The sequence below is a fragment of the Penicillium argentinense genome, assembly GCF_028826775.1.
Source record: "Penicillium argentinense strain IBT 30761 chromosome Unknown utg000005l_segment0_segment0, whole genome shotgun sequence".
Classification (NCBI taxonomy): Eukaryota; Fungi; Ascomycota; class Eurotiomycetes; order Eurotiales; family Aspergillaceae; genus Penicillium; species Penicillium argentinense.
The window spans coordinates 2,515,817-2,538,455 of record NW_026622664.1 but is presented as its reverse complement, the minus strand read 5'-3'; the positions used below and the strand labels follow the sequence as shown (position 1 = coordinate 2,538,455).

The following is a 22,639-nucleotide window of genomic DNA, read 5'->3' as shown; positions in this document are numbered from 1 at the left end:
AAGGATACAACACACGTACCAATAGGGGTGCCCAGGATCGCAGAGAACTCGGTTGTTCCATGTCCAAAGACTTGCTGAGGCTGAATCTGGTTTTTCTAGAAATGTGGAGATTCAGAATCTTCAGGCAGCACACTTTCTGGATATCTGTTAGAAAAAAAGTGTCGGAGTGTAGTTAGTGGGAAATCTTGAGCGTAGAAAGCTTTGGAAATATCAGAAATGTGAGAGTCCCCACAGGTTTTACCATGAGTTCGTCGAAGATTCGCCAAGAGAATTATTCCTGGACCGGTTGTGCCGGACCAGGAAGCTTCAACTGAGGACAGACGGATTGGTCTAAAGTCGGATTCCTTGTCTAGTTTTTTTCGTTTTCAATCAATACATTGAAACCATGTAGAGCATTGTAGCACTTGACTAGATCTTCCATGTAATCTCGGTAATATGCAAAGTGCCATCGAGGCTCTTTGAAATCAGCTAAAGGTGCCGCGGAACAGTAGATCTTACAATCGTCGTTGAAAGTTTACTCACGAAGCGATCGTCGATAAGTCTGTCCCTTCTGGACCTGGTCCTGGACCCGGTCCTGAAAATAATTTTCATCGCCGCCAGCATTCAGAGTCGCCGATCCCGTTCATATACGCATAGCTATAGGGGTGCTAGACATGATTGTATGTTAATACTAAAATTGATGTTGATAATGTCTCTGATGCCTCTGATGCTTGTATGTGTTGAATTTAAGGCAAACGCTACTGAAGAACAGGTCTCCAGGCTACTCGAGGGTTATTTACATTTTAGACTGGACAGTCAGAGAATTGATCAAGCTTCACAGTACAGTAAACAGATGAGCAAATTGGAGACAAAACAGTACTCCAAGAAGAAAATTTTTGTGAAAGACATGGATTTTATACGCAGAGAATAAATTCCGGTCGTAATAGCCGGAGACATAGCAACCCCCTCGCTTTTCGAACACTCTCTAAGAATAAAATTAGATGGGACGAATCACCAATGAGTCCATTGTTTGGGACAAGGCACTGTATTTCTTTTATCAGATCAAAGTAAGTTAGGGTTCAGCCTAAATAAAGATAACCCTAGTCTGAACTCTATCTCGTGGTAGGTTAGACAACCATGCCATATTCTGAGATGCATCGACATCGAGTGACGAAAAAGAATAAACAACTTCAAGAAATCCAATTTAGCCAGACCCGTATAGTGACAGCTAGAGTGTTCATCGTCAAACACGACGCTGCTCCACTGTTGGGATCTTAAACAGAGTAGACCAAATCCCCAAAGCCACAGCCAACATCGCCAGCAAAATCGGCTGAAGCACACTCACCCCCTTCACCTGCGCAATAGCACCTATCATAAACGGGAAAACGGCACCACCACCCATCGAAAAAGCCGCGGCAAACCCAATAGCCGCAACATGAAGGTGTTTAGGCAAGAGCCGCGTTGCAACAACCACAACACCAGGAAATATCGTCCCCAAGAAAAACCCAACAAAAGAAACCGCGACGGCCGAGACAATAAACTCCGGCACAAGCCAGAAAATCAGCTCCAGCGCAATCGCGCAGAGGATGTAGATTGCGATGGCCATCTTCTCGCCAATCCGTGGCGATACGAATCCCAGCACGAATCGGCCGACCGTAATACCGAGCCAGAATCCCGTTTCAGTCATTCCGGACGCGAAGGCGCTGCCGTGCCGGATGTTGGTCATGAAGACGACGATCCAGCCGCCAATTGCTACCTCGGTTCCGCCGTAGAGGAAGAGGAAGGCTGCTATGATCCAGGTTACCTTGAATGTGAGGGAGAGGCGAGTCTGGTAGAGCGCGCCTCCCCTTGTGGTCGTGCCCTCACTTTCCTGTCTATATTTGGCGCCTGTTTCGGTCCAGAATGCGCTCGCTGCATAGACAAGTTCAATGGCAGCCCCTCCGGCCTATGGCAAGCAGGTTAGTTGGTGATTTTGGGTGGGCAGTGAAGAGAAGGGTGGGCGGGTGGCTGGGCAAGGGGGAATGTAGATACCATCAGATAATAAAAGGAATACCACGGCCATCCCGCTTTTGAGATTAGACTTGTCGCGACAAGAGGGCTAACAGTTGCCCCCACACCATAAAATCCGTGTAAGAAGCCGAGAACTTCGCTCGAATTTGCCATGTTTCCAATCCACACATTCCACGCTGCATTTTGAAAGCCACTTCCCAAGCCCACGAGGATATAGAGGACTACCAGGACAGGAAAGGGTGGGTGGATTGAGATGATTGCGAATGCAATCAGATGACATGAAGGCCCGATGAAAGCAATACCTCGTCTGCCAAGATACTGGTGAACGGTATAGCTCAGGACCGCGGAAATTACATAGCCCGCAAAAGGCGAAAGGAAGACGAGGGATATGACCGTATAGCTCTTTTGGTAATAAAGCTCGAGCTGTAATTTATTTAGTATAGACTTTTCGGGACGGCATGAGAAGGCACGCACTGAAGAGATAATAGCTCCGTACGCAGCATCATTGGCGCCCATCACCAAGGCACACCAGCATGTTGCGGTAACCCGCCATATCATAGTTTTGGTCTCATTCCATCTCGGCGAGATGCTGACCGCGTGCAATGGCGGGGTCAACTCGTCCGAATCGGATAGAGTATGGGTGCTTTCGATATCTTCCACATCGACATGTTGGTCGCCGCGCAGAAGCTCCGGTGGATCTGAGGCTGGTGCTATCGTCATAGTTGCCATGATTAAATCTATAGATCTGAGTCCCAAGGCGTTTTGTGAGGAGTGACACGTTTTCCGAAGCGGGGAACTCGGCGGGTCAGCAACCGCCATGTGATGAGCGGTTCGAGCGCGAGCTCGTATTAATTCTTTTCACCCAGGCTGACATCGGGACATGTGTGTCTATCTGTGTCATCGCTAGAGTGGTTTCGTGGCGCTATCAGTACAACCACCCAAATCATTTTGTAAGTGTTCATCTGGTTCGGTGATCTTTCCGCGGAGAGCACAGCCCTGAGAAGGGAAGGGTGTGATGCGATTTGGGAAATTTGCTACACCACCCAAAAAAACTTCGAACTTGTGGATATACGCATTTTGAATCTGCATTTCTCAATCATGCCCAGGTCATGGTGGCTGTTGCTACCATGCATGCCCAGAACCTTGGTAGTCTTCTTGCGCTACAGCCGGAAGTCAATTTGCCATATAGATTTCTTCGTCAACCGCGCAAGCAGCATAAATTATTTGAAAAAATAGAAAATAAAAATCCTGCTGCTTTATATACACTCCAGGTAGAAGGAATCAGTGTTGAGGTTCAACGTATTAATGTATCCATACGGTTGGTGCTGGTCAGATACACAAACACCCGATATATAGAGGATATATGGGGGTCAGATTTGCCGCGTAATTTCGCGCGTTATTATGGCGAAACCGCCAAGCCCTCAATACATGACCCATGGAATGGGGGTCAGATTTCTGTATTGACCTTGTAAGAGGGCTGTTTTTACATTCCAATCCCCCCTCCTTCTTCTGCCGGCAGAAAATCAAAAATCAATTCACTATGGAGTCGCTAGCGAGCTTTTGAGAGAAGCTGAGATAGCTGGTAAAGCGAAAGCTTGCCTCTGCACCGTACAAGCTCTAGCTCCTCAACAGCTGCGTCCAGAGACAGGCCCTTACCATATCTAGCGTAGATCTCGTCGATGATAACTTTTCGGCGGCAAAACATGACCCTTTCGCGAGAGGAAGGCCGCCAGGTCGCACCATACGATCTCTCTAATGACTGGACAGATGGATTTGCACCTAACCCACATGTCCATTCTCTCCAGACCTCCGGCACAGTCTGTATCGTACGAGAGAGCGAGTAGAGAGATCGAGAGGGGGATAATAAAGAGGAGGGAGTATCGATCCCCTGTGGGAGAAGCTGCTGCTTATCTACAGGAGGCTGCAAAGATGATGCCTCCGATAGACATGCTGCTAGCTGAGAAGACGGTGTGAATGAGTCCGAGTCTGGTGTCCGCGCTTCGATAATAGAGGTATCCATGGCTCGTACGGCAAAGGTAACGTGACCAGAAAGGAGATCATGAAGCTGGCGAGAAATCTTTCTAAGCTGTTCATGAGCCTGATAACCATGAAGATCAACCGCCTGATGGATATCCTTCTGGAGGACACTAAGACGGTCGGCAATAATAGGAAGCGTCTGCCGGAGCTGAATCTCCTGAGGGGTCTCCGTACAAAGAAGGGACTGCCGTATTTGCTCTGCAAATGCAGTATAGTCTTCTCGTGCAAAGATAGGATCATCCCACATTGAATGCCGGGGGAATTGCGCCTGTAGGAGAACCGAGTCCTGGAGGAGGATGATCCGTAGTTGATTCAGTAGCTGCAAAAAGCCTTGGGCTGCCATATCATCTCGGTCTTCCTGCTCCTGACTAGTAGCCCCGCTAGGTGGCTCATTTGTAGGATCGTTGGACTGGAACCAGGCAAGCCACTGATCGATCCATGGCCAGAGAGCTCGTACGAGGGAATCTGGAGGTTGAATTTTTGCTCGAGGAAGATAGTAGTTCCCAATTGCATCGGGCTGGAAACCAGCCATAGAACGAAGGAATTTCCGCGGCAGATGCGTCAGATAGCAGTTAGTTAAGGCATCCTGATTCCATTGACCAGCACGGCGGATCTGGTTCTCTTCCACACCTTCTAGCTCGGCTTGTTTTGTCCCCTGAGCTCGGCCTGCATGTGTCTTCTTGTCGGTAGAGAGATTGATTGCCTTATAGACCTCATTGGCCCATTTCAGCTGGATTTCGTACGAGATTGGCTTCTCTCGATCTGAGCCCTTGAAGAAGTGGAAATTATACCACTCTGGCCGGCTCTGAAACCGAGGCGGCGACTCCCCTACTATCTGCCAGCGATAAAAGAGATAAAAAGCCGCCTGGCTCATCGTACAAAGGAGAGGATCCTGATGGCGCATTACCCCCATATACTGCAAGCGGCCAAACTGGTTAGTCTTTCCATTATTCATAATCATGATCATTGGCCAACAGGGGGTCGGTCCTTCGTTGGGTAAGGAGATAGTGAACAGGTCAGGAAACTGGAGTTGCCGACGCGATTCTCCACGAAGGAGCATATTGTGACTGAAAAGGAAATCCACGGCCGTGCGAAGATAGGACTCCTGAGCTTGAGGCTTTCGATGCTTAAGATCTTTTGTTCGCCATCCTTGCCAACAGTATCGTACGAAGTCCTTGATTTTATCCTTGGAATATCCATCCTGCAGGGTGCCTGCAGCTCGGTCAAGATACTGCTCGCGCTTTCGCTCGCTTTCCTTATGTAGTCGGCCAGTCATCAAGGCGGAAACAGCATATCCACGGGGGTTAGGGAAGCTATTCGTACCAATGCTTTTTTGGAACTTCCAGAGGTCCACAATAGCATTGATATATTGAGTGATTGAATTGCTTCCCAGGGTTTGTTCTACCTTTGATCCATCTGGCCGTGTACGATCCTTCTTATATTGAGAGGACCGAAGAGGTCGATTAAGAACCTCAGTGTCAAGAAAGTAGACAAGCTTCTTCTCTGTGACTAGTTCGCCGTCTGGGAAACCCTGCTTTTTGCAGAAGCTCTGTAGCATCTCGTTTAGCATCTCGTACGAACTAGAGACAACAAGGGTGTTCCTTTACCTGCCATTCCTTATGCTTGTTAACATAAGCCTTTGATGTATTCTTAGGCCGCTGGCTTCGCATGTAGTGTAGGGCCTTGATGCTGTGGAGGTTTAATCGGTCCTGGAGCTCAATCTGCGCTAGCTCCTGGGTCTGTGATGATGGAGGAGAGGAGCAGGGAGTAGAAGGTGATGATAAAGCCATTTTTGATTAGGTTCGAAATAGTGTTCTCTCTTTCTCTCTTTCTCTTGATGATGAGATGCGTGTAGGTAGGAGTAATGACAAGAGAGGAAGGAACGCGACGTGGAATTCACACAGTAACCAGCTGCCTTTCTTACCACCCTTCCTACCGCCTATCCCCATCATCCCTAATCCCCCCCCCCCTTGATTCATCGTAAGGTACTGTCATAGCCCCGTAAGGGCGCGTACGAAGCTATCCCTGGCTTCAGGATTACTGCCAAGATTTCGCAGGCTTGATCTGCGGTCAGATATCTTGCGCGGGATGGGGGTCAAATGGGTGGGTGCTGTCAGATATCTCAGATATCCTGGGGGTCACGTGAGATTTCGCGAAATTTCGTGGGTGTGGATACATATTCGAATCCGACTTCGGACGCCCAGTACACCTAACTCGGGAAGTGCTATAAGCAAAACAAAAGCAAAAATACATCGTTAGAATGAAAGCTTGAAGGAAAATTGACTTTTGAATTTTCTTTAATAGCAGACGATTATATCCTATTCATGCGGCCATAAGAGTTGTAGGTTGCGAAATATCGGTAGGGCTCAAAAAGTGTGATCCTGTGTCTACAACCGAGAACGGACGAAACTACAACTCGGATGATTCCAATTGCGATCAACATCAAGATAAAATAGAATCAAGCTATCAAACGATATTTTAGATTTAAAGTCTAGGTTGACATGCTCTAGAAGATCGCGACGCGTGACTAACTTGGTCTTGTCGATAGCACATCTATAAGATTGTTCGTCTCGCCTCTTCCGAATTCCAGCGCAAGCAGAACAATATCACAACAGTACCCGCTCACAAGGCCGCAAAAAAAAAAGCCGAAACACTTCAGCCCCCCAGGCGGCTCTCAAGCTTGGTCGAATTCTTGTTCAGGAGTTGATCTGTCAGATTGACACCTCTCAATCAAGGGTGGTTGGGCTGTTACATCCGGACAATCACGGAGAGCAAAAATGTCGAAGGATCTGATGCAGATCACAAAAATCTGTGAGAGGAGTCAAAGAGCATTTACTATGCGATCAATCAATGGAATAGAATACCGAGGACAGTAGTCAAGCTGATGCGGGTGGATGGCCGGTGCCGCAAGGGGGTTGTCGGCAGGCAGGGTTGCCAGGGGAATGAGCGCCCGCGTTCCTGAATACCCCTTCATAGTATTCATTGTACGAAAACCTTTCTTTGTGAGAGCGTCTTTATCGAGGTGCTGATTGAAGGAGTCGGAAGGGGTATCTCCTGCACCAAGAGTCCCTAGGTTTTTTTGATAGTGTTGTTGTCAGAATCAACGGCCATCACTTCAACGCTTTGATCTCAATGACGACACAGTGCATCCCCACGAGGCCGTTTAATCCGTGGCTAAACCGCAAGAGCCTTGTAAACTCATGCAGGCTAGTAATGTAACTTCACGCGAGATCCAGCCTCGTCTGCCACCTGCCACCTCGCACTATCAATAATACTACTGGTAGTATCTGGGGCTGCCGCATAGTATAGCAGACCGGCCACCCAGAAAAGCGTTCTTTGCATGGAATATGAGGGATCCATTAGTCGGCCTCTTCTTTTAACCCCCAAAGCTTGACCTGGTAAGCATATCGGCGATCATTCCACACCAACCAACCACAATGCCCAACGACCGCGCTGGAATCCCAGCATGTCCGCTAGGAACGCTCCGGTATCCAGCCTGAGAGGGCCGGCCGACCCCTTATGTGATGGTGTTTCGCCATCAGGGCGGACGATGCTGATCGTCATCAGTGCGCGTGCCCTGGGTTATAAGGTATGGACGACGCAGGAGGAGAACCATTGGAATCACAACAGAACGAAGATCACGTCCTGAAAGAGTTCCCGCGAGCTCGCCATAAAAGCCACGACATCCCTTTATCCCGACTTGCAAGTGCAAAGTTCCCTTTCTGACCCCATACCCTCCTTTCGACTCTTTCACCCGGTCCAAGTCCCGGCCATCCCACTCCACCATGCACCCGACCTATGTTTCTCTGGCTATCATGGCCGTCGGCGCCGCTGCCGCGCCTTCTTTCCCCAAGCCCGGCAACAGTGACCCCTTCAACAGCTATCCGTTCATGTCGGACACTTCCTCCGCGGTAGAAGATGACGACGGCATGGAAAACCCCATACCCGCCTACATGGAGGCCATGCAGATTGCCGAGTCCGCCGAATCTGGCAACTACAACCCAGGCCCGGCGTCGTCTGCTGCCCAGCCTGCCCAGCAAGCTGCACCTACCTACCAGGCACCGCAGCAGGAGGCTCCTCCCAGCTACCAGGCCCCCAAGGAGGAGCCAGCACCGGTCCAGCAGGCTGCTCCGGCTTCCACCTACCAGGCACCGCAACAGGAGGCTTCCCCCAGCTACCAGGCCCCTCAGGCCGACCCTGCGCCTCCCTTCCAGACCCCCAAGGAGGAGCCAGTACCGGTCCAGCAGGCTGCTCCGGCTCCCACCTTCCAGACTCCTCCGCCAGTTGCTCCTCAACCGACTCAGGCTGCGGTTGTCATGCCGAGTCACAAGCACCACTCGCTGAACATCCCGGCGCCCATCTCCAACATTGCCCCGGCCCCGGCGCCTCTGTCGGACCCTGTTCCTCCCATGCAGATGTCGACTTCGTCGTCCTCTGATGATATGCCCATGATCTCGGAGGTCCCTATGATGCAACCTATGTCCGAGGAGATGCCCGCGCTGCCTGACCAGCCCGAAACCTACTCTTCTTCTTTCTCTACTGAGGCTGTTGTGACCATTGCTCCTATTCCTACCCACTCTGTCATGCAAACTCCCCAGCCCATCCCTCAACCCGCGTCCTCGTCGACGCACCCGGCCATGATCATGCCCACCACGCACTCTGTCATGGTCCAGCCGAGTCCCACCTACCAGATCATCGTCAGCATGACCACCAAGGCTCGTCCTACCCACTCCGCCATGATCCACGAGCAGCACTTGTCCTCGGCTAAGGAGTCTTCGTCGTCTGCTACTCCCTCGAGCTCGGCGACTCCCTCTCCTAGCTCTACCCCTGCCAACCCAATGGGCTCCCTGGGTAATGCCCTGGACAACGTCCCCATCCTCGGCGATCTGCTCGGCCGTCTGGGCATCTAAACTCGCATGTTTTTTTTCCGTGTACTTTCATGAACACACCCCAATCCTTCATAGCTGCCTGTCATTCCTTTACTTCTGCACTTCTTGTACTTTTCTATATCCGGCAAGGGACTGGGGCGCTTGGCTTTCTGGGCTTCGTCGATATCCAAAGAAACTTTTAATGAAATGGGCGTTTGGGGGTAGAACCGACGTGACCTTTTCTATTTCCAAATGTAAACCAGCATAGTCTGAATAAACATTATACTATAACACTCCTCGGTATTATCTAAGGGTATCTTCCACTCGAGCCCAACTGATCACAACATCCTTCCACAGCCTTCTGCATCGCATTCGTCGCCTCCTCAAGCAGCGTCGTCAAGGGGACCTTGCCCGCCTTCTCCTGCTGCACCTTGATATACTCATTATTCAACACCTTATTAATGTTGATCTTAGACACGCCGCAATCAATACACTGCTGGAAAATCTCCTTGGTAAACGGATCCGCTCCATGCAGCACCAACCGCACTTTACCCCCAACAGCCTGATTAATCGACTGTAACCGCTCATACTCCAACTGAATGCCCCGCGGGCCATACTCCCCATGCACATTCCCAAAAGCCGGCGCAAGCCAATCGATCCCCGTATCAACAAACTCCTGACTCTCTTCAGGAGTCGTCAACAGCCCCTCCAAATCCGCCGTATCCGCAACCCCATCCTCCCCGCCCTCAATACGACCAGGCTCCGCCTCCGTCGCAATACCCCGCGCATGACAATACTCCACAAGCTCACGGGTCAGCGCGAGATTCTCCGCCTTCTCGTAGTGCGACATGTCGACCATGATACTGTCGAAGCCGCCCAGGTCTGCCGCGTACCGGATGATCTCGGGCGTCTGCGCGTGGTCCATGTGGACGGTGATGGGGACGGAGGCCTTGCGCGCGGCTTCGGCGGCGGCGTGCACTAGCAACCCGTCGGCGTAGTGGACGGCCCATGGGAAGAGGAGAATCATTGCTGGGGAGCGCTTGGCCTCGGCAGCGCGGACGGTCGCGAGGATGCCTTCGAGGTTGTAGCAGCACATTGCTGGCACGCCGTAGTGGTTGGTGGCGGCATGGTCGAGGATGCGCAGGGCGCGGTTGTCGGTGAGAGGCATTTTTTTTGTATTTGTGTTGTGGGGGTGGATTGGAGGAGGAAAAGAGTGTAATTGAGGGGTTGTTTCTTCTGCGGGGGTTTTAAGTCTGTTTTTATTCTGTGCTGTTGTTGAGCGGACGATCGTTGTTCTATCCGAGTGTTGTTGCTGTCGCAGCTTGTCCGAGTGCTCGGAGTTGCTCCGAACGGACTGCGTTACGTCAAATTGACTCGGCCGGATTACAGACCCTTGCAATCAGTAGCAGAGCAAGTGGGCCCGAACAGGAGCAGGAACAGTAGTGACTGGGGGATGTAATTCCTATGTCTTTGGTCTGGAGAGATACGAGCTCTTTGTGCACTCTGAAGGGCAAATCCCCGGTGGGGCGGGGAGAGGAAGGAAGTTTACAGAAGCAACACAGGAAGATTGAATAACTCAGAAATCATTTCAACTATACAACAATATGGGAATATCTACACTAATTACCAAAAGCCTTGATCACACTAGTACTACCCTCATCACCAAGACCAGCCCGCTTAGCCATGAACAAAACATTCATCGCCGCATTACCCAGATGCAACGGACAGTGGAGATCTCTTGCCTTTTGCGCCGCCTTCTCCAGACGAGCAATTGCATCGTTGATAGTCTCGGAGTTCTTCCCGACATTGCCCTCAATCATCTCCAGACCCTTGCTCATGAACTGACGACTGGCGCCAGCAGCATCGCTCACCAGCGTGAAGAATTGCTTCAGATCGACCTTGAGGTGCCGGGCGAAGCCAATGGCCTCGGCTGCTGCAACGAGATTGGTCACCTCCATCACGTCGAGGACAAGCTGCTGGGCTTCGGCAGTCTCTTCGGCAGATTTGGTAGAGACAGAGGTAATGGCCTCCTTGTAGTACTGGCGGACCATGGAGGAGTCGTCGACGGGTCCGTAGCCTTGCAGCAATGCAGACAGGTAGACCTGCTCAGCGGTTGAACAGAGAGGGGTGGGGAACTGGTTCTGGCGGGCAGAGGTGGTGATAATGCCCTAGCAATCGCCCCATTAGCAACTGAACTTTCTCGAAACACATTTTCATATGTTTGTTTAAAACTCACCACATCCTTCAAAATAATAGTCAAAGCACTAGCACCAGGATGCCAATCCTCCTCCAACATCCTCTGCAATCGATTATCATGCATCCAAGTATGGGAGCCAGAAGCCTTAATCGCCTCCGCCGTCTTAACAGCGTCCAACCCAAGCTGTGCCGCAAATCCCTGAGCCTCACTAGCCCCGAGAATATGAATACCCGCGAGGACCTGGTGCACCATCTTCATATTGCTTCCGGCGCCAATACCGCCTGGTACCAGGTACAACTTGTCAGAGTCAGACATCTCCTGCAGCAAGAACCGGCCGCTCTCCAGCGCGGCCTCTGAGGCGCCCGCCATAATTGACAGGGTCCCGTCGGCTGCACGCTTCGCGCCGCCGGATACGGGGGCATCGATGAAGTGGATGTCGCCGCGGCCGCGCGATTGAAGCTCTGCCTCGACAGATTGCGCGTAGGAGGCCGGGACGGTGGAGCAGAGGAGGAGGGTTGCGTTTTGGGGGAGGACTGTTTACTGTCAACAACTAAGACCCAGATCAATTGCTCCGCAAAATGCGACTCACCCTCAACAATACCCCCCTCGCCAAAAAGAACAGTCTGCGCCTGCGGCGCCGACGCAACCATACAAACATAGTGCGGCTTATCCTTCGCCGACTCCTGCAGCGACAACGCGGGGATCCCACCGGCCGCCTTGAACCGATCGACCGAGGCGGGGAAGACGTCGAAACCATGCACCGGATAGCCCTGCTTCACGAGGTGGGTCGCCATGCCGAAGCCCATGGCGCCCAGGCCGACGAAGCCAACAGCTGGTTTGGACATTTTGCTTCAATTGAGTTAGACACAAAGAAGATGGGTGAAAGTGAAGATGAAAGAAAGCGACTGTAGAATCGAACGTGGGGGTGCCACGAGGGGTTTATCTGGAGACGCGGAGTGGGATGTCGGGCCAAGTCCGAGCGGATGCCGAGCTGCGCTTGCCCGAGGCCGGGCGAGAATTGCGGGCGACGCCGAGGTGGGCACTTGGCCCGGGTGGTAGATGTCCGGCTAAGTTGAGTCTGCGGTTAGCTTGACATTCATTTTCCCCAATGTTGACAGGGTCTTTCGGGCGAGAATCCATGGAGAGACAGCGATGCGGCAGTTTAGCAATGGATTTCCGGCAATGACGTCAGGCGTTTACAGCGGACTACTGTATACGAATTTACAAGAGAGACAGCATTGATCGTATTGCGCACATACAGCTAAGCTCAAAGTAATGAATAGAACTGAGTATGCATTGTTCACGGCCTAATCCACTGGATATTTCATCCATTATTTCCATCACCCGAATCGTCTCGGTCTGAGGAATACTCGAACTCTCCAACTTCCCTCCCAAAACATCCATCCGTGATATTACCCGCTTGATACTGAAACCCACGTCCTGCCGCCCGTAAAGTCATATGTCTTCCCCGGACCACGACTGATACTATTCCCCGAGTCTCCCCCAAACGGCGGGTAAACAGTGAATGCTCTGAGAAGCGAGGGATAGGGACCGTGGACCTCGACAGATCCAGTCTTGCCATGAATACGAACGAGTAGGTCCTAGTTGGTAGTCACCTTGGCTGTGGACGTCATGATACCCTGCTTGCCGGTAGACGGAAACTGGAGAATAGCGCTGGTGTTGGTCTCGACATCTTCCCAGTCCGTCTGCGCCGCGAGGATCTTCGGCATTTTCGATTTTCTGTGAGTTCAGGGTCAAGAGCGAGCAGCACCCACAGCAACGAGTAGACGCCCATGTCGAGTAGCGAGCCCGCGCCCATCGCGTTCTGTCGGTAGTATTTGTCGAGTGGCAGGCTGGGGATATCCAGCTCAGAGCCAAAGTCGGATGTTGCGCGGAAGATCTCGCCGATGACCTTTTCCTCATGGACCAGACGCTGCAGCTCGCGAGTCAGCGGTCGATGGCGTAGCCACATTGCCTCCACGATGAAGACGCCTTTCTCTCTGGCTGCGTTGAAGACCTCCCGGGCCTTGCGGGCATTAAGGGTAAATAAAGGACTTTTCGCAGAGGACGTGTTTACCTGCCGCGATTGCGTCGAGGCAGGTTTTCCTGTGGAAGGCGTGTGTAGACCTCTTCATAACTCCATAGATCTTTGGTGATTCTTCGGGTCAATATTGCTGGATGAAGGCTTTACCCCTGTTCACGTCCGAGGTTCCGATGGTTCGCACGATATGGCGAACTTTTGCGTCTCGGCGAGACAGCATCAGGTCGGCCACATACCAGGAAGCGATCTTGCCGGTGGCTGTTACAAGTTAGCGAGGTATTTCAAGATCGGAAATAGGAACCCATACTCAGAATACCCCAGTGAACTGATGGAAGCTGCGACATTATGTTGGAACAGAGACGTTGAGATTCAAGAAATCACTAGTCTTTGAGACGGGAGTCTCTCATTGATATCAGTGAGTACATGCACTAAAATCTTTGGAGGTATGCGCCGTCGAAATGGCTTACGCGCGAGTGAGATGGTTAATATCAGTTGCTGTAGGCTAATAAGGAGACAATCAAGCTTGTAGAGAAACTCCTCGCATTGGGGACCTAGCAAGTTGCGGACGCAGCGCTACATCGGATTTGACTTAATACTATTCATATTACCCCGCGATCTCTTGACCGGATATAAGCACTTTCGGAGAAGATGGACAAATAACCCAACGCAGTAAGTAACGGCGGCATCCGAGCTAAGCATTGTAACTTTCTGGCCAATTAAAGACTAAGCGTACCTTCTGATATAATTTACAAGGCCTATAGGTATCATTCAGGACGACGATCCACGAATGGAGCGACTTGGGAGTAAAAGCAATGAATTATTGGCTATGACGTCGTTTTGAGTGTACTTAGACCAATCTCACGTAAGAGATAGTCGCATACTAATCCGAATAACAACAAATTTCAGACCAAAAAAATAGCTGAACCAAGATCTCAATTTAATAAAGGAACATGATCACCTAAGGGTGGTGAAACGCAAAGTACAAGCCTCCGCTCCCCGAAGCTACCCACTGACCTCCGTAGCAGCTAGACTTTCTCCACAGCAGATGAAATAGAAGGGTCATCATAAGACGAAAAAGAATTAACATTCTCGACATTCTCTGTTAGCTCGGACGTACGGACACAATACCTAGAAGTACGTTCATCGACAATAAGTGACGATTCATGAGGCGAGTTAACATTCACCAGCACCCGGCCTTGTATAACCTGCGGAGTCAAGTCAGCAAAGTATTCCACACTGCGAAGGACTTGAGTCTCATCTGAGAAAGGAGAACCACTATGCTCAGGACCACCGCCAGAAACAACAGAGCACGAATCACTCATATACTGCTCCTCGACATCATGATTGTCGCTCACAACTGTACTCAAGTCAGCAAATTCCTGCTCTGATACAGGTAATAGAGGAGTGTTTGATGCGCTCGCTAGAATTATACTTGTATATCCACCACCACTAGTTAGTTTACTAGTGTGTCCATTCTTCAGCCGTCTCCAGAACGGCAGGATCCACCGACCAGGCCGAACAAAGGGCTGTCGACACTGGAAACAAGGGCACCTACCCGAGAACAATCTAGCCGACGAATCTGTTTCGGGAGAAATTCCACGCCCGAAGTCATCAGCATACATACTTCTGTTTGATAGGGGATGCTGGGGAACTTGAACTTCTCTGAGCGGTGGGCGGGTTGCGCAGACCGCGAATTCGAATGGAAGAGAATTTGCGTCTAAGCCTTCGATGGGATGGTAGGCACTGCTTGAGGGCTCGCTGGCACCTGCTTCAGTAACAGAAGAGTCGGTAATACACTGCCGGCATTTAACCTGGGGATCGTCAGCAAGAAGATCGTGCTGGATCTCGGCATCTTCGCACTTGATAAATTGGTCTGGCTGGGATCGGAGGTAATGTGTAAAATCTAGGCAGGTGGTTGCTGTCACATTAGCGATATGGCCGCAGCCGGGGAAGTGGTGGTAAGTGATGTGGCACATAGTTGTAGAAAGTATCGAGGGAGGAGTGGTGGGCTTCGATGCCAGGAATAGACGACATTCATATAGTAGTGAGATGGGGTGAGGCTCTGCGGTGACAAAGCCGAGGATGATGCTCGGAGACAAGGTAAATATAGTAGACAATGACATTATGATCAATGTCCTCAATGAACGAATCTTTCATCCGATGATGGTAATAATGAGAACGAAGGGTCATTGTTCTACTTAATGACAGCGAGGTCGAGGGCTCGACCCCGCATCCTCACCTTCTTGTCAATTTCAGTTCTTTGAATCATTTTATTCCATTACTGTTTTGTTATGATCTCAAAGAGTTCCAAGGAAACACATAATCGGAACGAAACAATCATCCCAAACGAAAACATCGGAACGCACGCCTTCGTATAGTATAACTCGAGAGGTATCACTTCAAAAGCATCAAGCACAATTAAAATCGTAATAGCGGATCAAAAGAAATACAGATAGGGCAAGGTGATCTATTTGATCACTTGTTTTCCGAAACCTGCGCAGGCTGGGGTTGCTGGAGATGCTGCGGAGGCTGTCCCGGTCTGGCGATGTTTTGTCCAGTCTGCATGACCTGAACCCGGCCACTGTTGTGCCAGCACGCGAGTTTGATGCCGCATTTTCCGCAGTAGTGGTCGACGTCTTTGAGAGAGGACAGCAGGTAAGGGAAGCATCCGAGACAGCAGCAGCAGCAAAGGACGGCGGCCCAGCCACTGTAATCTAGTTGTTAGCGATGTCTGCAGGTCGAGTATAATGCACACAGTGCATTTTGTGAATTGAATAATGTCACTCACTGTGTCGTCATTCCCGTTACTGCCTCCGTCCGTGTAATCTCACGATGCCCACAGGAAGGACAATCCACCGGCGCAGGTGCCGACTGCAACGCATGCAACGGTGCTGCGGTGGCATATCCACTCGGTGGACCGTAGGGCGTATAATATAATTGCGGCTGGTTCAGGTAGTATGGCGATTGTTGCTGTGATGGGTCGTGGTGCGCGGGTTGTGGCTGTCCGGGATATCCCTTCACGTCGTCCGGCGCGTGCACCGGATATTGTCTCGCAAAGCCACCACTCAGATCTTGGGCCGGCTGTCCCTGGTATGATTTTGCCATCTCTTGATTGTAGTTGATCACGGGTGTCGGGGCGATATCATCTGCGGGTCTTGATTTCTCGTTCTGTGGTTCGGGTGCTTGATGCGAGTCGGTTCCCTCGGTGGGTGTGGACACTGAAGCCGCCGAGTGTGGTGCTGGGCTCATGGGCGCCGGTGTCAAGGACTGGTATGGTGGTGCTGGCGAGCCAGGTGAGACTGCCGGTGAGCCGATCGAGGAGACTCTGTGGTGATCAGGAGGAGCGAAGCTCGTTGCTGAAGTCTCTGTGGGTGTTTCGACCGGGATGAGGCCTGTCGCAAGTCATGTCAGTGCTGTCGCAAAATAAATTGAAGCCTGAGAGTGTCTCGCCCTCGCTGTCTTTTGTTTCCACCATTTTTAACTGTGATTGTCGTGATTCTTGTGCTTTTGTGGTGTCCAGGGCGACTCGGAGGTGGGGGCGAGATGGGGAGAGCAGAAGGGCAAAAGTCAAGCTCGGCTGGCCCCGGGGGCCGTTTGTACTTTATCTCGGGAATAGAAATCCCAGATCATCCCAAAATAGCACGGAAAACTGATCGTCGACGCTGTCCGTCAATCGTGGCTAGTTTGGAGGTGGATGCACTGCCCGAATCGGCAGGTTTGGTCCCCGCGTTGCTACTTCAACAATAAACAGGATACTACGAGCAATGGAATCCCCAGAGAAATGAAATTGAACCAGGTGTTCTACAAATGAAGACAACCCCTGCTGGTATTCTCGCGAGTTCTCTCTGAAACGCCCCTTGCCTACTGCTTATGTCGACATTTTGTCCGACGCCTTGTGAGGCGACCTCTGCGAGGCTATGCTCCGCACGGCGGCTCTCGAATATGGGACGAATTGCTGGTAACTGCTAGTACGAGTCTGTCGTAGTGTTTTTAATTCAGCCTCCTAAACACGTAACTGTGGATCCCTTGCCCCTTTCATCGCGGGCTAAAATGATCTCAGATGATCCTGGCATTTTAACACTCACAGAAGCAGCTATAGCGCCCTTGGTGACGGGCACATAATGGAATGAACCTTCTTTAACGTGCATTATGTAGCAATGGATGGCGGTGAAAAGGCACATTGCTCCTTGAGCTGGACGTCGTCTATGGCCTGTTGATCTCTGCTTTGTACCAATCACAAACATCTATTCCGAAGCTCCATGGCTGATCTTTGCTCCTTTGGAAAGGAACTGCGAGCCCTTCAGCAAGGCTGTGTATGCACAGTACGCTAGCTGACAATACAGTACGCAGAAAACATGGCCGGCCACCGACTTGACTGGTTTGGTCGCGCGGGATATCTGGCCCCCAACTTTTGGAAGGCCTGTCATGATTCTCACTGGCCGATGCCGATGCCGATACCGAAAGGAGTGAATGGGTCATAAATTCTGGTCGCATGGAGCACAGCCCTACAGCGAGTAGGCGAAGATGGATCATGATTCAAGGCAGGGCACGAGTTTTGGACCCTGGCTTCGATTCAAGCATATTTTAGTTTCTTCGTGTGCATGCAGCTTAGACCAGTCCAGACCGTCAGGAGATTTTGCTGGTGCTGCAATGATCTTGCAGGCATGAATACAGTGTAGATTGATACCCAGGAAGCCAAGCATAAGGTATCCATTACCACGTTGCTGTATCCATCTTATGACGAAAGTGTTAACAGCTTCTTCATGACGCTCACTTGTCAATCTACTTGGGTTAAGTGATCAGGCCAATGCGTAAATAGTAGAATGCAAGCACTGGATAGTAATGTCAAGGCATTCTGTAGAATTCCTACACAGAGAATCTCTCCTCTAACAATCCCCTCCAAGCTCCCTCCCAGATGGCAATCGGGCTACCGTATGCAGCCATATCCGCAACCAAGCTTTGGGCGCACGCGGATGACTAACAGCGCATCCAATGAACACACCCAGACAAAAAACCCGAAAACAAGTGAAGATAATCGGATGTAAGCAGGTTAATTCCGCGGATACTAAAGATGTCGCAGAGCAGCGAGTGCAGTGCGGGTTATAAAGCATCTCCACGGGTTCCGACATTCTCCAACTTCCACCCTCTTCCACCCCGCCCTGATGAGACTCGAGAATGGCAACCTCCATCACATCCACCATCAAGCTGCCCAGCGGTTTCGAGATCCCGCGGCTGGGTTTTGGAGTATGCACTCTCCAACAATCTCTAATTTCATCCAGCTAATTGACCATGCCAGGTCTATAAAACGTAGGACCTACCGTGTAACGCCCTGCGGAGCCTAAAGTAACACACCTCATGCAGTCCCCCAGAAGAGACAGAGAGATGCTGTCGCCAGGCACTTGAGGCCGGCTATCGCCATGTGAGTCTCGCCAATGTTCCCAATCTCCGAAATCGCGCAAATAGCCGAGTCAATCCCCACACGGCTCGATTCCGGACAACGTCATCACGAGCAGCACTGATACTGACAGCCACAGATCGACAGTGCAGCAGCATACAAGAATGAAGCAGATTGCGGCGCAGCAATTCGTGCCTCTCCGATTCCCCGAGACCAAATCTTCTTTACATCCAAAGTCATCGACATCAGCTACAATGGTGCCAAGGAGCAGGTCGACAAGACGCTCTCCTCAACAAAACTCGACTACATCGACCTCATCCTCCTCCACAAACCCATGGGAGGTTCTGAGAATCGCAAGGGAGCATGGAAAGCAGTACGCTCTCTTCTCCCAACCCCCAATCATGAAGTTTTGACTAACCCGATGTCCCAGCTCGTTGAAGCCGTCGAAGCAGGCAAAGTCCGCTCCATCGGGGTAAGCAACTACGGCGTGCACCACCTCAACGAACTAGAGACACACATTCAGGAACTCGTGACCGAACGCGGTGGCAAAGGCAAAGGCGGCATTGTGAGTATCCACCAAGTCGAGCTACACCCGTGGCTAGGGCGGAAAGATATCGTCGACTGGTGCACGCAGCGGGGCATCTTCATGCAGGCGTATTGCCCCGTTGTGCGCGGTGCGCGCTTCGGAGAGGCTAGCGTGACGAAGCTGGCGGACAAGTACGGCAAGACGCCAGCGCAGGTGCTCATCCGGTGGAGTCTGGATAAGGGATTCATCCCGTTGCCGAAGACGGTTACACCGGAGCGCATTGTGGCAAATGCGGATGTGTTTGATTTTGCCTTGACCGAGGACGAGGTACGGGGTCTGGAGACGGATGAGTACAGTCCTGTTGCGTGGGACCCGACAGTTACCAAGCTGGAGGAGTAGAATACTAGTTAGTAGGTTGTGCTTTTGTTCGCGCAGACACAAATTTACCAACTTGAATGTACGGATGCGACCAAAGCAATCAGGAATCAAGTACTTAGTACTTTCGCAATTATCTTGGAACCGAGAAACCTTCCAAAAAAGTCCAAGGAGTGCAAGCCGGATTCGGGAGTAAGCATTGACAAGTCTATCGCGGACGCGGCACGAGGATCGACCATGTGCCCGAAGCATATAAAAGTATAAAGGCAAAGTACGACCGGGTGCTCGTGGACACTGCACGCCGCCCAAACAACCCGAGCACAAAGCCCCCGGAACCGTCGCCATGCACCCGTACAGTGTACTGGAGGGATGTACTGTATCGTGTGGCCGTCAGCCTGGACTATTCCAGCAGCGTGCAGCCATCGGGGGCGGGGTAGCTCTAGAACACCGTCGACTCTCCAGCCCGCCTGCAACCCTGCAGATGATCCCGTCTGATTCTTATATCTCGAGGGCATGATCCGCTCTCTGTGTCCGTCGTCGTCCAACCTTGTCGGTTTACCGGTTTACCGCTGCGAGAGGCATGGAAGGGGAGAAAGACCGGTTTGGCGCGGACGACTTTACAAGAGGTACAGTTCCTTTCCAAGTGGATTTGGAACTCATAGCGAAGTGTCTGAAAACGTGATCATCTGATTCCTTTAGAATGCTGTCAAAATCTAACTGCGCGCAGGCCTCCAGGTTCTGGATCGCGAAATGGGCCAGGATGACTGGCTCATCGCCTTCGCCCCCATCACCCTCATATCCACCGGCGGCTTCCTCGCCACCAATTTCTTCCATAACCGCGAAAGCACCGGCGACATCGACTACCTCCTCGAGCCGCAGTGGGCGCACGACAACGACATCAAAAAGCCCCTGCAAGACGCCATGACCCGCGCCGCGCGACGCCTGGGCTTCATCGACGAATGGCTCAACGACGAAGTAGCCTTCTTTGTCCCCGACAACCACCGCGAGCTCCTCTTTGAGAAGGCCGAAGAGCAAAATATCGTCTTATGGGAAGGTGCGTACCTGCGCGTACTGGCCGTGCCGCTGGAATGGGCGCTGGAGCGAAAACTGCGCCGGATCCATAATAGCAGAAGACATATCAAGCGCGGATCCGACATCTCGGATGTCATTGCCATGTTGAGACATCTCCGGACGCAACATGGCGGTCCGTTGGATCGGGAGTACATCCGGACGATGAGCATCTGCTCGTTTGAGATGCCGCCGGATAAAGCGACGATGAACGAGATAGCCGCCGCATATCGAGAGAAATATAATGAAGAAGCTTTTCTCTAATCCGGAAAAGAACACTGCGCCAGGCAGGTGTGTCTCCCCCATTACACGCGGCTCTAAACAGTGTAGAAGTGCCCGGTATCCGTCACGATATTTCTGTCTGCAAAATTGGGGTTCTCGCCGCCTTCTTCGAGAACCAGTCTCCCCGCTGCATCGCGCAGTTCAGCGGGGAAGTCTTCCAGCAAGTCAACATCAATGGGTCCTACGCGTCTGGTCCAGCCAGGCGCGATTTCAGCCACGAAGGGCGGAAGGAGGTCATCGAACGTCTTGCGGTAGATATGTTTGGTCTTATCCCGTCGCATCCCAAGCCCCATCCGCCAGTTGAATGCCAGGGCAAGCTCCTCTGCAATGCACGCGAGGATCGCATATCGAACGGGGTCGTGGTCCTCCGGGTCCGGGATGCGGTGTATGGCCCAGGACCGACGAGACTGGTAGAAGAAGTATTCGACCTCCGGACCAATGGCGTAGAACTCGCGCGCGACGATGGCCTCATAGAGACGGTACAGGGATCGGAGCGGGGTATCTCGAGCGCGCCAGAGGGGGATGGATCGCATATTGGTGAGGTCCGCCGAGGCCTTGCGGGACTGGAGCAGCGGGACATTGTTCAGCATGGTCTTGAGGGGGACCGGGTCGGGAAGACCAAAGTGCCATGTTGGGATCGGAAGACACAGACGGAGCAAAGAAAGGAATGGGTGCTGGTGTCGGTGGCTCAGACGGGCGAGGGTGTGCCGGAGACGCAGCGGTGACTCGAGATCGTAGATGAAGCGGCGAACACGCATCCACCAGGTGATTCGGGATTTGGGGGCCCGTGGGGGCGCCATGGTGGGCTAGTGTGCGTGTTCGGAGCGGCGAGACATGATTATTGTGGTGGGCTTTTTCGGGCAGAGCTGGTAGAGCTGGAACTTGTCGAGCACCGTTGAAGGAAGGAGCTTCGCAACGGTGAGACCCACCCGCGGGTTTAGTAGCTTTGGCGCCTGACAATGCGGGCAGCCAGGCAGATACGAGATGCATGTATCTTGCACGCGAAGTATGCTGGGGAGTTGTCATATTATCTATAAAGTTGACTGCAATTTTAGTGATTTGTATGGGAAATGAAGTATAAAATGCTGTCGTGAGGATTCTACGACGTATCTCGAGTCCTCGTAGTACTAGTCCTTCCCCACCTTCCCCTTTTTGGCTGTTCCTGTACCTTTGCCTCAGACCACAGCCTCGCCATGACATCTCTTGGGTACTCAATTAGAGCCTAGACCCAGCAAGGTGCAACTCCGCCCTGACATTGTCCTTCACTCATTACTAGCACCTACTATCTGGTCATTTACCTAGTCGCCACGTGATCAGGTGCTTGGTGACTACGAATGTTTTAAACTGCCCTAAGAGTACAATGTATGTACTCTCTTCGAGTATGAACCTTCATGGTATTTCACGTGGAGAAAACTTTGGTCCCTCTTATCAATCACACAATCTTCACTCTACCACTCTTGTATATACTACGTCGTCCTATAGCCAACCACGGCCACACGTGAGTCCCCTGATCGCCGCATGTGAGCGCGTCGCCCGATCTGATTTGGTCATCCCCCCAATAAACACCACACTATATCTGCACCTTTACACTACTTCACACTACCGTGTACTCGCAGTATAGGAAGACAATTGGCACAGTACTCCCCAAAAAGGGGGCATCACCCACATTACTCGCAATTAATATTCACGACTCAGATTTCCCCGTTCCCCAGGTGCTGCATTCCAGCCCAGGAATTGGGCTTTGTCTACATCGAACCTAGTCGACTCTATCACGAACGCCAACATGCCCTACAAAGAAAAATTGCCCATTCCTTACATAACTCCAATATCGCATGACTCGCTGGATTCAATAAAACAAAGT

The 22,639-nt window shown here is 51.6% G+C and overlaps 11 protein-coding genes across 11 annotated transcripts; 3 read left to right on the top strand and 8 right to left on the bottom strand.

Annotated features, from left to right (window-relative positions):
* Positions 1-1,222: 1,222 nt before the first annotated feature.
* Positions 1,223-2,718, bottom strand: N7532_005746 (MFS transporter; the record flags this gene model as incomplete). Its single annotated transcript, XM_056618240.1, has 2 exons — positions 1,223-1,924; positions 2,011-2,718. 2 exons carry the CDS (start codon positions 2,716-2,718, stop codon positions 1,223-1,225), a joined length of 1,410 nt encoding a protein of 469 aa, XP_056474399.1.
* Positions 2,719-3,538: 820 nt separating this feature from the next.
* On the bottom strand, positions 3,539-5,596 carry N7532_005745 (short-chain dehydrogenase; the record flags this gene model as incomplete). The annotated part of the gene is made up of 1 exon (XM_056618239.1): positions 3,539-5,596. The coding sequence occupies one exon, from the start codon at positions 5,594-5,596 to the stop codon at positions 3,539-3,541; it is 2,058 nt and encodes a 685-aa protein (XP_056474398.1).
* A 2,215-nt stretch (positions 5,597-7,811) lies between these two features.
* Positions 7,812-8,936, top strand: N7532_005744 (uncharacterized protein; the record flags this gene model as incomplete). Its single annotated transcript, XM_056618238.1, has 1 exon — positions 7,812-8,936. The coding sequence occupies one exon, from the start codon at positions 7,812-7,814 to the stop codon at positions 8,934-8,936; it is 1,125 nt and encodes a 374-aa protein (XP_056474397.1).
* Positions 8,937-9,201: 265 nt separating this feature from the next.
* On the bottom strand, positions 9,202-10,062 carry N7532_005743 (class II fructose-bisphosphate aldolase; the record flags this gene model as incomplete). The annotated part of the gene is made up of 1 exon (XM_056618237.1): positions 9,202-10,062. The coding sequence occupies one exon, from the start codon at positions 10,060-10,062 to the stop codon at positions 9,202-9,204; it is 861 nt and encodes a 286-aa protein (XP_056474396.1).
* Positions 10,063-10,513: 451 nt separating this feature from the next.
* N7532_005742 (uncharacterized protein) lies at positions 10,514-11,936 on the bottom strand (the record flags this gene model as incomplete). Its single annotated transcript, XM_056618236.1, has 3 exons — positions 10,514-11,062; positions 11,131-11,624; positions 11,681-11,936. The coding sequence occupies 3 exons, from the start codon at positions 11,934-11,936 to the stop codon at positions 10,514-10,516; spliced, it is 1,299 nt and encodes a 432-aa protein (XP_056474395.1).
* A 756-nt stretch (positions 11,937-12,692) lies between these two features.
* On the bottom strand, positions 12,693-13,476 carry N7532_005741 (uncharacterized protein; the record flags this gene model as incomplete). The annotated part of the gene is made up of 4 exons (XM_056618235.1): positions 12,693-12,831; positions 12,867-13,197; positions 13,283-13,390; positions 13,440-13,476. 4 exons carry the CDS (start codon positions 13,474-13,476, stop codon positions 12,693-12,695), a joined length of 615 nt encoding a protein of 204 aa, XP_056474394.1.
* Positions 13,477-14,157: 681 nt separating this feature from the next.
* N7532_005740 (uncharacterized protein) lies at positions 14,158-15,108 on the bottom strand (the record flags this gene model as incomplete). Its single annotated transcript, XM_056618234.1, has 2 exons — positions 14,158-14,489; positions 14,688-15,108. 2 exons carry the CDS (start codon positions 15,106-15,108, stop codon positions 14,158-14,160), a joined length of 753 nt encoding a protein of 250 aa, XP_056474393.1.
* Positions 15,109-15,607: 499 nt separating this feature from the next.
* N7532_005739 (LITAF-like zinc ribbon domain-containing protein) lies at positions 15,608-16,381 on the bottom strand (the record flags this gene model as incomplete). The annotated part of the gene is made up of 2 exons (XM_056618233.1): positions 15,608-15,839; positions 15,921-16,381. The coding sequence occupies 2 exons, from the start codon at positions 16,379-16,381 to the stop codon at positions 15,608-15,610; spliced, it is 693 nt and encodes a 230-aa protein (XP_056474392.1).
* Positions 16,382-18,307: 1,926 nt separating this feature from the next.
* N7532_005738 (aldo/keto reductase) lies at positions 18,308-19,452 on the top strand (the record flags this gene model as incomplete). The annotated part of the gene is made up of 5 exons (XM_056618232.1): positions 18,308-18,376; positions 18,429-18,439; positions 18,494-18,551; positions 18,667-18,900; positions 18,958-19,452. The coding sequence occupies 5 exons, from the start codon at positions 18,308-18,310 to the stop codon at positions 19,450-19,452; spliced, it is 867 nt and encodes a 288-aa protein (XP_056474391.1).
* A 726-nt stretch (positions 19,453-20,178) lies between these two features.
* N7532_005737 (uncharacterized protein) lies at positions 20,179-20,760 on the top strand (the record flags this gene model as incomplete). Its single annotated transcript, XM_056618231.1, has 1 exon — positions 20,179-20,760. One exon carries the CDS (start codon positions 20,179-20,181, stop codon positions 20,758-20,760), a length of 582 nt encoding a protein of 193 aa, XP_056474390.1.
* Positions 20,761-20,813: 53 nt separating this feature from the next.
* On the bottom strand, positions 20,814-21,578 carry N7532_005736 (uncharacterized protein; the record flags this gene model as incomplete). Its single annotated transcript, XM_056618230.1, has 1 exon — positions 20,814-21,578. One exon carries the CDS (start codon positions 21,576-21,578, stop codon positions 20,814-20,816), a length of 765 nt encoding a protein of 254 aa, XP_056474389.1.
* Positions 21,579-22,639: the final 1,061 nt, after the last annotated feature.